Genomic DNA, 16,515 nt, shown 5'->3' on the forward strand with positions numbered 1-16,515 from the left:
GTCCTATAGATGAGTGGAGCTCCAACTACTGAGACTCCCATAGATATAAACATTGGGAGGCTTCTAAATGGCGCGACAGATGAAAATCACAATGGTAATGTGAAGAACACGTATGGGGTATTCTGGTCAGGAAACGTTATCACGTATCAGGGTGACTGATTAGTGGGGGTCCTGCTGCCGGGACTCCCAGCGATTGGCACAAGTGGTGGAGCATAACTGCTGCCCCCTTCATTGGGTCTACTGGAGACCAGCGCTAGCTGAGAACAGCGTTTATTTATCTGCATCATTTACACAATGAATGGAGCAACGGTCAAACTTGGTGCGATCTGCTGGAGCCTCAGTGGTCGGACCACCATCAATCTAGAAATTAGCACCCATCTTTTGGGTAGCCAACAGTGTCGTCTACCTGAACACACCTTTATGTGAGTTGTGAGGTTTTTCAGTGTCAGGCGGTCATGTGGCAGCATGTATGTGATTTGCATTCTTCGGCAACATTCCAACTAGAGGTGTCCGCCTCACTATGTGTTCTTGCATTGAGCAAAGCCGTGCACGTCTAGTTGGCATGTGACTAAATCACACACTTGAGGTCACAGCGCTGGCCAGAGCGCAATGTGAATTTTCACAAGTCTGTAGCCCCTTTAGGCTCTGTTCACACTACAGTTGCCTTCCATCATAAACTAAAATGGGGTCTGTCAGGTTCTATCGCTATTCGGTGGGCGTCTAGCGCTGCACGCTTCATTAATCGTGGTGGAGCTTAGTACCACACATACAATATGCGCAGATCATACACTCATCACCACCGTGACGATTAGTATACAAAGACTCCGGTGGATGATTGAGAGAGATAAATATATATAGTATGTAGCACTGTAGAGCCCTTCTTTATGAATCCGCTAGGAAGGAAGGAAGCCTAGGAGGCAGCCGCCATGTTTCCTGGCCACGACCACACTCACGGGAACTGAGGGAACGAGAGACGCTGACAGGGCTGTAGGAATGGCACACTGCGCCTGCGCGGCCAGCTTGTGTTTACGGAAGCGGCTGTTACGTGTCAGTGCGGGGAGCAAAGGATTCTGGGAGTCCGGCTGATGGCCGAGCCGAAGGGCTGACAGCTCCGTGCCCGGCCGGGGACATGTTCTAGGCGCCTGAACGGAAGGGTGGCTGCCTGCTCCGCTCCGGCGACTGCTCCTGGGGCCGCTTCTCCTCTGCTCGGCCAGGTCATAAGCTGGAAGCATGTCCTCCTCCACCAGCAGCCCCGAGGCCATCAAGAAGCTCCTGGAGAACATGCAGAGCGACCTGCGGGGTCTGTCCATGGAGTGCAAGAAGAAGTTCCCTCCTGTCAAAGAGGTAACAACTGATCAAACCGCCATCACCTCTGGTCAGAAGTTTCTGAGCATTCGGAATCTGTGGTGCCAGCGTGAAAGCCGCGTCCTGTAATGTGTGTGATGAGATCTGTGTGTGTGATGAGATCTGTGTGTGTGATGTGATCTGTGTGTGTGTGATGAGATCTGTGTGTGTGATGAGATCTGTGTGTGTGATGAGATCTGTGTGTGTGATGAGATCTGTGTGTGTGATGTGATCTGTGTGTGTGTGATGAGATCTGTGTGTGTGATGAGATCTGTGTGTGTGATGAGATCTGTGTGTGTGATGTGATCTGTGATGTGTGATGAGATCTGTGTGTGTGTGATGTGATCTGTGTGTGTGATGAGATCTGTGTGTGTGTGATGAGATCTGTGTGTGTGATGTGATCTGTGTGTGTGTGATGAGATCTGTGTGTGTGATGAGATCTGTGTGTGTGATGAGATCTGTGTGTGTGATGAGATCTGTGTGTGTGTGATGAGATCTGTGTGTGTGATGAGATCTGTGTGTGTGATGAGATCTGTGTGTGTGATGAGATCTGTGTGTGTGATGTGATCTGTGTGTGTGATGTGATCTGTGATGTGTGATGAGATCTGTGTGTGTGTGATGTGATCTGTGTGTGATGAGATCTGTGTGTGTGATGAGATCTGTGTGTGTGTGATGTGATCTGTGTGTGTGATGAGATCTGTGTGTGTGATGAGATCTGTGTGTGTGATGAGATCTGTGTGTGTGATGAGATCTGTGTGTGTGATGAGATCTGTGTGTGTGATGAGATCTGTGTGTGTGATGAGATCTGTGTGTGTGATGAGATCTGTGTGTGTGATGTGATCTGTGTGTGTGATGAGATCTGTGTGTGTGATCTGTGATGTGTGATGAGATCTGTGTGTGTGATCTGTGTGTGTGATGAGATCTGTGATGTGTGATGAGATCTGTGTGTGTGATGTGATCTGTGTGTGTGATGAGATCTGTGTGTGTGATGAGATCTGTGTGTGTGATGAGATCTGCGTGTGTGATGAGATCTGCGTGTGTGATGAGATCTGCGTGTGTGATGAGATATGTGATGTGATGTGTGATGAGATCTGTGTGTGTGATCTGTGATGTGTGATGAGATCTGTGTGTGTGATCTGTGATGTGTGATGAGATCTGTGATGTGTGATGAGATCTGTGATGTGTGATGAGATCTGTGTGTGTGTGATGTGATCTGTGTGTGATGTGATCTGTGTGTGATGTGATCTGTGTGTGTGATGAGATCTGTGTGTGTGATGTGATCTGTGTGTGTGATGTGATCTGTGTGTGTGATGAGATCTGTGTGTGATGAGATCTGTGTGTGATGTGATCTGTGTGTGTGATGTGATCTGTGTGTGTGATGAGATCTGTGTGTGATTAGATCTGTGTGTGTGATGTGATCTGTGTGTGTGATGTGATCTGTGTGTGTGATGTGATCTGTGTGTGTGATGAGATCTGTGTGTGTGATGTGATCTGTGTGTGTGATGTGATCTGTGTGTGTGATGTGATCTGTGTGTGTGATGTGATCTGTGTGTGTGATGTGATCTGTGTGTGTGATGTGATCTGTGTGTGTGATGTGATCTATGTATTCAGTGCGGTCCATGTGTATGATGTGATACAGTACATGTATGATGTGGTCTGTTTGTGTGATATGATTTACGTATATGATGCCGTGAGTATGTGTGATGTGATCTATGTATGTGATGCGGTCCATAGGTGCGATGTGATGTGGTATGTGTGTGAAGTCATCTACGTATATGATGCGGTCCGTATGCGTGATGGATCTACGTATATGATTTGGTCCGTATGCGTGATGTGATCTACGTATATGATGCGGTCCGTATGCGTGATGGATCTACGTATATGATTTGGTCCGTATGCGTGATGTGATCTACGTATATGATGCGGTCCGTATGCGTGATGTGATCTATGGATGTGATCTACGTATATATGATGCGGTCCGTATGCGTGATGGATCTACGTATATGATGCGGTCCGTATGCGTGATGTGATCTATGGATGTGATCTACGTATATGATGCGGTCCGTATGCGTGATGTGATCTATGGATGTGATCTATGTATACGATGCGGTCTGTATGCGTGATGTGATCTACGTATATGATGCGGTCCGTATGCGTGATGTGATCTATGGATGTGATCTACGTATATATGATGCGGTCCGTATGCGTGATGGATCTACGTATATGATGCGGTCCGTATGCGTGATGTGATCTATGGATGTGATCTACGTATATGATGCAGTCCGTATGCGTGATGTGATCTATGGATGTGATCTATGTATACGATGCGGTCTGTATGCGTGATGTGATCTACGTATATGATGCGGTCCGTATGCGTGATGTGATCTATGGATGTGATCTACGTATATATGATGCGGTCCGTATGCGTGATGGATCTACGTATATGATGCGGTCCGTATGCGTGATGTGATCTATGGATGTGATCTACGTATATATGATGCGGTCCGTATGCGTGATGGATCTACGTATATCATGCGGTCCGTATGCGTGATGTGATCTATGGATGTGATCTACGTATATGATGCGGTCCGTATGCGTGATGTGATCTATGGATGTGATCTACGTATATGATGCGGTCCGTATGCGTGATGTGATCTATGGATGTGATCTATATATACGATGCGGTCTGTATGCGTGATGTGATCTACGTATATGATGCGGTCCGTATGCGTGATGTGATCTATGGATGTGATCTACGTATATATGATGCTGTCCGTATGCGTGATGGATCTACGTATATGATGCGGTCCGTATGCGTGATGTGATCTATGGATGTGATCTACGTATATGATGCGGTCCGTATGCGTGATGTGATCTATGGATGTGATCTATGTATACGATGCGGTCTGTATGCGTGATGTGATCTACGTATATGATGCGGTCCGTATGCGTGATGTGATCTATGGATGTGATCTACATATATATATTGCGGTCCGTATGCGTGATGGATCTACGTATATGATGCGGTCCGTATGCGTGATGTGATCTATGGATGTGATCTACGTATATATGATGCGGTCCGTATGCGTGATGGATCTACGTATATGATGCGGTCCGTATGCGTGATGTGATCTATGGATGTGATCTACGTATATGATGCGGTCCGTATGCGTGATGTGATCTATGGATGTGATCTATGTATACGATGCGGTCTGTATGCGTGATGTGATCTACGTATATGATGTGGTCCGTATGCGTGATGTGATCTATGGATGTGATCTATGTATACGATGCGGTCTGTATGCGTGATGTGATCTACGTATATGATGCGGTCCGTATGCGTGATGTGATCTATGGATGTGATCTACATATATATATTGCGGTCCGTATGCGTGATGGATCTACGTATATGATTTGGTCCGTATGCGTGATGGATCTACGTATATGATGCGGTCCGTATGCGTGATGTGATCTATGGATGTGATCTACGTATATATGATGCGGTCCGTATGCGTGATGGATCTACGTATATGATGCGGTCCGTATGCGTGATGTGATCTATGGATGTGATCTACGTATATGATGCGGTCCGTATGCGTGATGTGATCTATGGATGTGATCTATGTATACGATGCGGTCTGTATGCGTGATGTGATCTACGTATATGATGCGGTCCGTATGCGTGATGTGATCTATGGATGTGATCTACGTATATATGATGCGGTCCGTGTGCGTGATGGATCTACGTATATGATGCGGTCCGTATGCGTGATGTGATCTATGGATGTGATCTACGTATATATGATGCGGTCCGTATGCGTGATGGATCTACGTATATGATGCGGTCCGTATGCGTGATGTGATCTATGGATGTGATCTACGTATATATGATGCGGTCTGTATGCGTGATGTGATCTACGTATATGATGCGGTCCGTATGCGTGATGTGATCTATGGATGTGATCTATGTATACGATGCGGTCTGTATGCGTGATGTGATCTACGTATATGATGCGGTCCGTATGCGTGATGTGATCTATGGATGTGATCTATGTATACGATGCGGTCCGTATGCGTGATGTGATCTATGTATACGATGCGGTCTGTATGCGTGATGTGATCTACGTATATGATGCGGTCCGTATGCGTGATGGATCTACGTATATGATTTGGTCCGTATGCGTGATGTGATCTACGTATATGATGCGGTCCGTATGCGTGATGTGATCTATGGATGTGATCTACGTATATATGATGCGGTCCGTATGCGTGATGGATCTACGTATATGATGCGGTCCGTATGCGTGATGTGATCTATGGATGTGATCTACGTATATGATGCGGTCCGTATGCGTGATGTGATCTATGTATATGATGCGGTCTGTATGCGTGATGTGATCTACGTATATGATGCGGTCCGTATGCCTGATGTGATCTATGGATGTGATCTACGTATATGATGCGGTCCGTATGTGTGATGTGATCTACGTACAGTATATGATGCGGTCCCTATGCGTGATGTGATCTATGGATGTGATCTATGTATATGATGCGGTCCGTTTGCGTGATGTGATCTACGTATATGATGCGGTCCGTATGCGTGATGTGATCTACGTATATGATGCGGTCCGTATGCGTGATGTGATCTATGGATGTGATCTATGTATATGATGCGGTCCGTATGCGTGATGTGATCTATGGATGTGATCTATGTATATGATGCGGTCCGTTTGCGTGATGTGATCTACGTATATGATGCGGTCCATATGCGTGATGTGATCTACGTATATGATGCGGTCCGTATGCGTGATGTGATCTACGTATATTATGCGGTCCGTATGTGTGATGTGATGAGGTTCATATGTGTGATGTGATCTATGTATATAAACTAAAAATTTGTGGGGGCACCACAGAAGACAATACACTGGGATCCTACCTTGACCTATGAAACACATGAGCAGTAGAAAACAAGACACAGAATAGGCCATACAAATGGGGATCACCAAAACGCAGAGATTTGACCAAAAAAACACAGCTTTATTACAATGTAACACAGGACACTAATATTTAAAACATTAAATACACAAAGCCCATAATAAGGCAAGCACCTGTGCTAGACTCATGGGGATGGTAATGAAATATTTTAGGCTTCTATGTGGACAGCATATTCGTGGTGTGCAAAAAATAGCAATATCCCATATACATATGAACCCTGCAAATGTGACAAGTACCGTACATGTAGATATAGGTGCTAGTAGAAAGAGCAGATGTACACTGAATATGTCCAACAAACTCTGTAGACAGATGACCTCGTAGCCTTTAGTACAGTAACCAGGTCGCTAACAACACAGTAGGGCAGTATAGATTTGGGACAACTGTATCGAGTTATAAGATGATGGTGCTAAGTTGCACAAAAGAAAAATAGTCTGTGCACCCAAATTTGTAAACCACATAATGTGCACAGAACGAGACATAAAGTTGTCCCCAACACCTAAATATGCAAATAGACAATAGAACAAGTCACAATATTAACACATGTCCATATCTTAGACCAGACCCTTGGGTGTATAGACTATTTTTCTTTCGTGCAACTTAGCACTATCATCTCATAACTCGATAGACACATACGGACCGCATCACATCACACATAGGAACCACATCACATCACACATGTGGTCCGTATGTGTGATGTGATCTACTTATGATGCGGTCAGTATATGTGATCTATGGATGTGATCTACGTATATGATGCGGTCCGTATGTGTGATGTGATCTATGGATGTGATCTACGTATATGATGCGGTCCGTATGCGTGATGTGATCTATGTATACGATGCGGTCTGTATGCGTGATGTGATCTACGTATATGATGCGGTCCGTATGCGTGATGTGATCTATGGATGTGATCTACGTATATATGATGCTGTCCGTATGCGTGATGGATCTACGTATATGATGCGGTCCGTATGTGTGATGTGATGCGGTCCGTATGTGCGATGTGATGCGGTCCGTATGTGCGATGTGATGCGGTCCGTATGTGCGATGTGATGCGGTCCGTATGTGCGATGTGATGCGGTCCGTATGTGCGATGTGATGCGGTCCGTATGTGCGATGTGATGCGGTCCGTATGTGCGATGTGATGCGGTCCGTATGTGTGATGTGATGCGGTCCGTATGTGTGATGTGATGCGGTCCGTATGTGTGATGTGATGCGGTCCGTATGTGTGATGTGATGCGGTCCGTATGTGTGATGTGATGCGGTCCGTATGTGGGATGTGATGCGGTCCGTATGTGTGATGTGATGCGGTCCGTATGTGTGATGTGATGCGGTCCGTATGTGCGATGTGATGCGGTCCGTATGTGCGATGTGATGCGGTCCGTATGTGCGATGTGATGCGGTCCGTATGTGCGATGTGATGCGGTCCGTATGTGCGATGTGATGCGGTCCGTATGTGCGATGTGATGCGGTCCGTATGTGCGATGTGATGCGGTCCGTATGTGCGATGTGATGCGGTCCGTATGTGCGATGTGATGCGGTCCGTATGTGCGATGTGATGCGGTCCGTATGTGCGATGTGATGCGGTCCGTATGTGTGATGTGATGCGGTCCGTATGTGTGATGTGATGCGGTCCGTATGTGTGATGTGATGCGGTCCGTATGTGTGATGTGATGCGGTCCGTATGTGTGATGTGATGCGGTCCGTATTAGTGATGTGATGCGGTCCGTATGTGTGATGTGATGCGGTCCGTATGTGCGATGTGATGGGGTCCGTATGTGCGATGTGACGCGGTCCGTATGTGTGATGTGATGCGGTCCGTATGTGTGATGTGATGTGGTCCCTGTGTGTGATGTGATCTGTATGTCCGTGCACTGTCTCCTATACAGAGTGCAGCTTTCGTTCTATTACTGAGCTGAAACCAAAAGGGTCCAGCCACATAACCAATGGTACTTCCTCATATATATATATATATATATATATATACCACAAGATGGCAGAAAATCCCTGTCATCTATAAAGAAGCCAACCATACATAAAGATAAAAGTAAAGGGATTTATTATTACAGAAAAAATACAAATAAATGAACACAACATTTAAAAAGAGCTACACGATATCTTCCTGGTCATACCCCATGGGAGAGCGGCGAGGAACACTAGCCAAGAATACACAAAACAAAATTACTATAATGAAAAGCTGCCTATATTGCGTCCATAAATGTAGGTGCACAAAGGCATCCTATTGCTGAAATATCACCATACACAGAGATAGCGGCAGTCCACTACACCCTTCCACCTGTATACATAAGTAAACCCGTTCCAAAGACTTATACTAATATATGGTACAGGATAGAAAGGGTCACAAATAGTTACCGATATAGGTTTCTGAACAGTGCGTCCTCCCACGTCGTAATCCCAGCGCCCCGACGCGCGTTTCGCCCTGGCTTCTTCCGGGGACACCCCCGGAAGAAGCCAGGGCGAAACGCGCGTCGGGGCGCTGGGATTGTGACGCGGGACGCCCCCGGAAGAAGCCAGGGCGAAACGCGCGTCGGGGCGCTGGGATTGTGACGTGGGAGGACGCACTGTTCAGAAACCTATATCGGTAACTATTTGTGACCCTTTCTATCCTGTACCATATATTAGTATAAGTCTTTGGAACGGGTTTACTTATGTATACAGGTGGAAGGGTGTAGTGGACTGCCGCTATCTCTGTGTATGGTGATATTTCAGCAATAGGATGCCTTTGTGCACCTACATTTATGGACGCAATATAGGCAGCTTTTCATTATAGTAATTTTGTTTTGGGTATTCTTGGCTAGTGTTCCTCGCCGCTCTCCCATGGGGTATGACCAGGAAGATATCGTGTAGCTCTTTTTAAATGTTGTGTTCATTTATTTGTATTTTTTCTGTAATAATAAATCCCTTTACTTTTATCTTTATGTACGGTTGGCTTCTTTATAGATGACAGGGATTTTCTGCCATCTTGTGGTATATATATTACTGAGCTGAGTAGAAGTGAATAATGCTCTAATCCTGGGACAAGCGGCCGGATCAGGTGCGGCCCCTATCCCAGCCAGGAGACCCCGGAGTGTCAGACACCTTACAGCACCACATACAGACAGATGCGCTGGTTTTGCTATGGAGGTTATAGCTATATCTATACCAGCAATTTTTTTTCCTCGACTTGGATCTCAACGGAAATCTGCTGTGAAAATCTGTAGCCTAATTTCCAATGAGTGTGACCGTACAATCCTTTTATTTTCCCTCTCTCCTCTCCGTGCAGTGCTGTGCTTCTGTTAGGACACCCGTCACTCTCCCAGACCTGGTGGCTTCTTCCAGCTGCATCTGTAGACATGGAGTTTTCCTTCATGGTCTCCATTCTCCTGACTAGTCTGTATGTCAGCAGTAATGGTGGCTTTTCTGTCAGTGTCCTTTTCTCCATTTCTTTGCATGTTGCTTTACTGCCCCTACCTCTTGCGTTTCAGCGAGGGCTCGAATTTCATGTTTGGATGCTTCTCCAGTTTCAGACATCAGCACAGGTTTTTTTTTTCTTTCTCTGCTACTTTCTTTATGAATCTGACCATGCCATGTGTCATCAAACACCATAATACAGCAGTGAATGGAGGCGCATTGTGGTGGAAGAACAGGGATTTCTGAAACTGCTATACCGTTCAGTTGATCACTGGCTATATCCTGGAAATTGACAGGCGTTATCATCCATTTCTATACCGCGTGTGTGCTGTACCATTATCTGATATATGGCACCTATATGTTGTGGGCACAGCTGCATCGCCTGGAATCAGAGATGTGGGCAGTAGTGAGCATCCATCTAAGAGGTTAGATAGTGGGGAATGCTGTTTCCTTATCATCTGAGGGGTTTCCTTGCCCTCTGGGTGTCTAATGAAAGCGCAGTCACTGTCCTGTGGATGAGGAGAGGCTGGAGGAGCGTTCGCCTCATAAATACACCGTAATCATAAACTGTGTCCGCTGTATTCTCTGATCTCTGCTACAAGCCAAATATATATAATAATCTTTTTGGTTAATGTTGGAGGGGTTGTCCCATCACAAGCCCAACATGTGAACAGTGTGCCCCTCGCTGCCCAGAATACCCCACTAAGATATCGCCTCAGTAGTGTTTGTCCCTGTTATTTTCCACTGTTCCATATTCTAGCACCAAGTGACTGGTAGTTATATGACACAAATTCTTGCCATCCTGCTACTGAGTCACCTTTGACTGCTCCCTACACTGATGTCAGTAACTAGGGGCTGACTACTAAGCTTCTATGGTGACTTCAATGTAAAAATGACAGTCCGTGGACCTGACTAGGGTAAAAAAATGAGGTATTTAGACATCTTGAGACCACTTTCACAATACAGTGTTATGGCCAGTGTTTGGCATTAGTATTTGTATGGAAAGTCTGCACATCTTCTGGTTTTGGCTTCCACATACTGATGCATCATGCTTGCCTTGAACCTCATACGTGATACATGTCGCCCGATCTACAGACAGCATGTATCAGGCATTGGCTGTATATTCTCAGCCACATATGCTAAAATGAGCTGGGGACCGAGCCACATGTGAGACTAGTTAGGCTGGCTTCTCACCGCCTGTTCCCATTGAGTGACAGGTCTGTCCGTACATGACCTGTTAATCCAGGGCAGCAGATGGGCAGAAGCTACCAGGGACCGGCTTGTCTGACTAGTCTCCCATACGCCTCGGTCTTCTCGGCAGCTTATTCTCTGAAACGCACGGCTGAGATCATGCAGTCATTGCATGATACGTGCAGCTGTGGATCAGCTATCACGATGCCTCATACTTCCTTCTGATGTTCGAGGTTCATCTGAGGGAAGTATATGGAAAGCCGCCTAATAGAAACCACTGATTGGCTGCAGTGATCACATGACATAAAAATGTCACAAGAGCCCAGGGAGACCTGGCACTGATATTATATCTGGACTGGCTGCAGTGAGCGGACCCTTGTTAGCACCAAGAGACCTAAAGAGAAGGTAGCCATTTACTCTTGGACACCACACTAGGTGCTGCTTCTACAAAATTGTATATTTCTATAAACATGATGCTGATGTAATCATAGGAAGAATAGCCTTTATTGGGTTTCTGCTCTGACTCTGGGTTGGTAGACAGCTCTGGATCAGATCAGGATTGGCTGTTATATCTCAGCTTTGTCATTAGAGGCCCCATTCACATTAGGTAGCTGTCGGCAACACCATCATTTATCCAGTATCTATCTCTTCCAACTTGTGAGACAGCCGCTGTCAGACTCCTTTGGCAACAGCCTATGTTTCCAACGAACGAAAGTATCTGTTTCTTCCCAGCAGGCCTTATTCTCTTCTCCTAGCATCATCTGTCGGGAGAAGAGACTGGTGGCCTGATACACATTAGATGGTCGGCCTATCCTGACAAAATTGGCTGGTGCCGCACACTTTTATTTAATCTGTATAGGGGGGGGAATTTATCAACAGACTGCGCCTTCTAAGATGACCTTTGCCATCCTTTACACTGCAGTCATCTGCTCATTGCATGAAGTGTTGGTGGCTAACATATTTGTGGCCACCACCGCTGGTAACTCTTTCCAGAGACTACATCACTTTCACACTTAATGGGATTCTGCTTACTCTGGGCAAGGTGGCTTAATTACTGTTATTATAGATTGAGGGGTTGTCTCATTATGTCAGCCTCTTTTTATATGTCTTCCTAGACCATATGGACAGCAATAAGCACGATTTTCCCCAGAAGCGTGACCTGAAGCTACTAGGCCCTATTGCAGAATATGTAACTGTACACCCAACCTTCCCTGTACTGTATGTGATACTGGTCCCAACCTTCCCTGTACTGTATGTGATACTGGTCCCAATCTTCCCTGTACTGTATGTGATACTGGTCCCAACCCTCCCTGTACTGTATGTGATACTGGTCCCAACCTTCCCTGTACTGTATGTGATACTGGTCCCAACCCTCCCTGTACTGTATGTGATACTGGTCCCAACCTTCCCTGAACTGTATGTGATACTGGTCCCAACCCTCCCTGTACTGTATGTGATACTGGTCCCAACCTTCCCTGAACTGTATGTGATACTGGTCCCAACCCTCCCTGTACTGTATGTGATACTGGTCCCAACCTTCCCTGTACTGTATGTGATACTGGACCCAACCCTCCCTGTACTGTATGTGATACTGGTCCCAACCTTCCCTGAACTGTATGTGATACTGGTCCCAACCCTCCCTGTACTGTATGTGATACTGGTCCCAACCTTCCCTGTACTGTATGTGATACTGGTCCCAACCCTCCCTGTACTGTATGTGATACTGGTCCCAACCTTCCCTGAACTGTATGTGATACTGGTCCCAACCCTCCCTGTACTGTATGTGATACTGGTCCCAACCTTCCCTGTACTGTATGTGATACTGGACCCAACCCTCCCTGTACTGTATGTGATACTGGTCCCAACCCTCCCTGTACTGTATGTGATACTGGTCCCAACCTTCCCTGTGCTGTATGTGATACTGGTCCCAACCTTCCCTGTACTGTATGTGATACTGGTCCCAACCTTCCCTGTACTGTATGTGATACTTTTATGCTTTTACTTAAACGCTTTTGTTAGGGGTTAAAAATGATTTTAGCTTACCTGCAAATTTAACTTTATTGTAGTCTGGGGCAATAAACCAGCTGAGAGGAGCGCAGAAAAAGATCGATAAAGAGTTCCAAACATTCCTGCCAGACCGTCATAGCCGGCTGACTAACGGCTATAAAAGAAAAAAAGAGACTAAAACACACGTTAGTCTCCCTCTCCAGGTCCACTGCTACGGCACTGCTTCTCTTCCCAGTGTCTGTTATTGTTGGCAGTGTCACGTCGCCAGCACTGCAGCTGGTAAAAGAGCTCAGCAGCTCAGCCTGTGTGGCCAGAACGCCCCGCTCAGTTTTGTGCTGAGCTCACTGATTGTCTGCCATGCTGTCAATGTGATGTCAGCGCTGCCGACAGTAACAGAGCAGTGGAGATTCAGCGCTGGACCCAGGGACATTTAAGGTACCTTCACACATAACGATATTGTTAACGATATCGTTGCTTTTTGTGATGTAGCAACGATATCGTTAATGAAATCGTTATGTGTGACAGCGACCAACGATCAGCCCCCTGCTGGGAGATCGTTGGTCGCTGAATAAAGGCCCCTTCACATTAAGCGACGCTGCAGCGATCCGGATCGTTGTCGGTATCGCTGCAGCGTCGCTTAATGTGAAGGGGCCTTTAGTTAAAGGGAACCTGTCACCCCCGTTTTTTGAGATTGAGCTATAAATACTGTTAAATAGGGCCTGCGCTGTGTGTTCCTATAGTGTATGTAGTGTACCCCGATTCCCCACCTATGCTGAGAAATAACTTACCAAAGTCGCCGTTTTCGCCTGTCAATCAGGCTGGTCAGGTCGGGAGGGCGTGGTGACATCGCTGGTTCTTCCTCAGCTGTACGTTGGTGGCGTAGTGGTGAATAAGCAGCGCGCGATCTGCGCTGTCATCCCTTTCGTCGGTGGGGGCGGCCATCTTCCTGGGGCCGCGCGTGCGCAGATGGAGTGCTCTGCTGCACGGGGCTTCAGGAAAATGGCCGCGGGATGCCGCGCGTGCGCATTAGAGATCGCGGCGGCCATTTTCCCAAAGCCGAGTTTGCATCTCGGCTTTGGGAAAATGGCCGCCGCGATCTCTAATGCGCACGCGCGGCATCCCGCGGCCATTTTCCTGAAGCCCCGTGCAGCAGAGCACTCGATCTGCGCACGCGCGGCCCCAGGAAGATGGCCGCCCCCACCGACGAAAGGGATGACAGCGCAGATCGCGCGCTGCTTATTCACCACTACGCCACCAACGTAAAGCTGAGGAAGAACCAGCGATGTCACCACGCCCTCCCGACCTGACCAGCCTGATTGACAGGCGAAAACGGCGACTTTGGTAAGTTATTTCTCAGCATAGGTGGGGAATCGGGGTACACTACATACACTATAGGAACACACAGCGCAGGCCCTATTTAACAGTATTTATAGCTCAATCTCAAAAAACGGGGTGACAGGTTCCCTTTAAGTATGTGTGTTTGGTGGGTAAAAAGGGAAGAAGAGTTGGGAGACTATAGAAGAAAAAATTATGCAAGGGGTTAATCCCTTTAAGTGAAAAATCAGTTGCCTTGAATGGTGGAAACCCATTTAATCCCTCCATCCCTCCAAAATGTCTCCACCTTCTCCATTCTGTGACTTTGTGGAAATGTGACTGCAGTCAGATGTCATCCGAGTGCAATCTGATGTTTTCAATGCACCCATAGACTTACCGGTAAGTGATTGGGTGAGTAACATCTGACTTTAAAGTGAAAAATCACACATCAGCACTGAATACTGTCGGTCCAAGTATTATCCAATAAAGAATCGTCGGTCACTCGTCGATGTGTCCACTGGTGTGAGCGAGCCCTGAAGGCTAGTAAAACTTGGATTTGGCTGTATGCTCAGGCACACCGGTTTGTTTTAACTGCTCCCTGTCACTAATATATCACTGGCGGCAGATGTGAGTGGTCAAAGCCACTGCCCGACTTCAACACTGTCACCTTGTGCTATGTGATGGAAGAACCTCTGGAACTTATGGTAACCAGGGTCTGAGGGGCTGAGACTTTATATCACCCCTATGAGCAGCGGTGGAACATTTGGGACACTCCGTGTGGGTACTTGTGGAGGCTGGTACAGGATTTCTGTGATTTTTGGCCTATTGCCTGTATGTTTGAATAGAGAACAAGCATCCCAGTTCTTCTGCTTGTAGAAGACCTGTCATTCCCGAGCATACAAGCCAGTCAGGGAAAGCTAGGAATGGGTCTTACTTGAAATGACTTCTTAATTAAGATCCTTGACAAGACAGTCCAAATTTCTTTTCGGCTTTAAGATTGTTAAATTTTAACATTTAATGGAAAATTTCTTGTTGTATTAAAGGGAATCTGTCAGCAGGATTTCTCCCTGAAAACTGGTCTTTATATTCACTTGTTGCTCGTCCACAGACAAGTCCAGCAATTCCTTTACATGGCCAGTCCGTTCCTCCATTACTGAGAAATCAGTATTTGAGTACGCAAATGAGGCTGTAGATCTGACGCCTCCGTCACTCCAGCTCTATTCTCAGCGCAGAGATGTCTCCTTCTGCTTGACTGACCGCCTCTATGCTGTGTTGTGTGACTTCGGTCAAATGACTGTGTACTTTGCCCTGTATCCTGCAGTAGTTCCAGATAAAGCTATTAACACTGCATAAATAATATCCCCCAGCACATATTCCTTTCTGTATACTATGGTAAGAAAAATGCATATAGTATTGGAATATCTGTGCTATAATACGACACCTTGCTATCTTATGCTCTTGTGAAAAAGGAGTAAAACCCAACTTAAAAGTAAGGCCAAGTCCTATAGCACTGATACGATTGTACTGTTACGATTTGCTATTGATACCTACCTAGTTAGGGCTTCTGTGAGTTAAGGACCTTTTATACGGGATGATGATTGAGCAGTGTATGCTGTGTGATCAGATCCTTTACATCAGAGCCCTGGTTTGTTGGCAGCACATTCTCCCCCAGTATATATACACAGATGCGCTGCCAATGATCCTGAAGCGGTAGGTGAAGGAATGCCCACTCTTGCTATGTTGTAAGCTGTTGACAGCTTGGCCCATAGACAAACTTTATCTTCATAAAGTCTGGTCGTCCACCTAACTAGAGCACTGTACAGGGAATGCATATCAGTGGCTCTTCTTATGTACATAAACTATGCCGCTCCAACAGACCAGCCGCCTAGGACTGGACTGTAGTACAGTGTATACGGCAGTGTGAGCAGTACATGTTTTCACAATTTTTACCAACAATAAACTTTCCTTATCAGGCATGCCTTGATGTTATTTGAGAGGATAATGATTAAATATAATTACCAACTAAGTTTTTTTTTTTAAAGTTTGCCCAGCATGGAGCAATATAGAGCTTTGTGTTTTATTAGGGATTTTTTTTCACTTCCGTAAAAAATAAAAATCTGCTTATCCCCCCCCCCCCCCCCATTTTATTTACCTGCCTCGTTAGAATGCACTCATTTGGAGTACAGATGGTGGCAATGAAAGGGTCAGGGCCGTACGTTTCTCACAAAGACCTCATTTGGACGTCCATTTTTC

The 16,515-nt window shown here is 46.2% G+C and overlaps 1 protein-coding gene across 3 annotated transcripts in view; it reads left to right on the top strand.

Moving 5' to 3' along the window:
* Positions 1 to 1,050: 1,050 nt before the first annotated feature.
* MON2 (MON2 homolog, regulator of endosome-to-Golgi trafficking) overlaps positions 1,051 to 16,515 on the top strand; it is a 225,482-nt gene continuing 210,017 nt past the window's right edge. Inside the window, exon 1 of one of the 3 annotated variants that reach the window (XM_069764436.1) lies at positions 1,051 to 1,344. In XM_069764436.1, the coding sequence (XP_069620537.1) occupies positions 1,231 to 1,344 (114 nt within the window). In that variant the 5' untranslated portion in view covers positions 1,051 to 1,230. The remainder of the gene's footprint in view (positions 1,345 to 16,515) is intronic. The other 2 variants (XM_069764435.1, XM_069764437.1) reach the window with 2 other exon arrangements.

This window comes from Ranitomeya imitator, chromosome 4, assembly GCF_032444005.1.
Source record: "Ranitomeya imitator isolate aRanImi1 chromosome 4, aRanImi1.pri, whole genome shotgun sequence".
Classification (NCBI taxonomy): domain Eukaryota; kingdom Metazoa; phylum Chordata; class Amphibia; order Anura; family Dendrobatidae; genus Ranitomeya; species Ranitomeya imitator.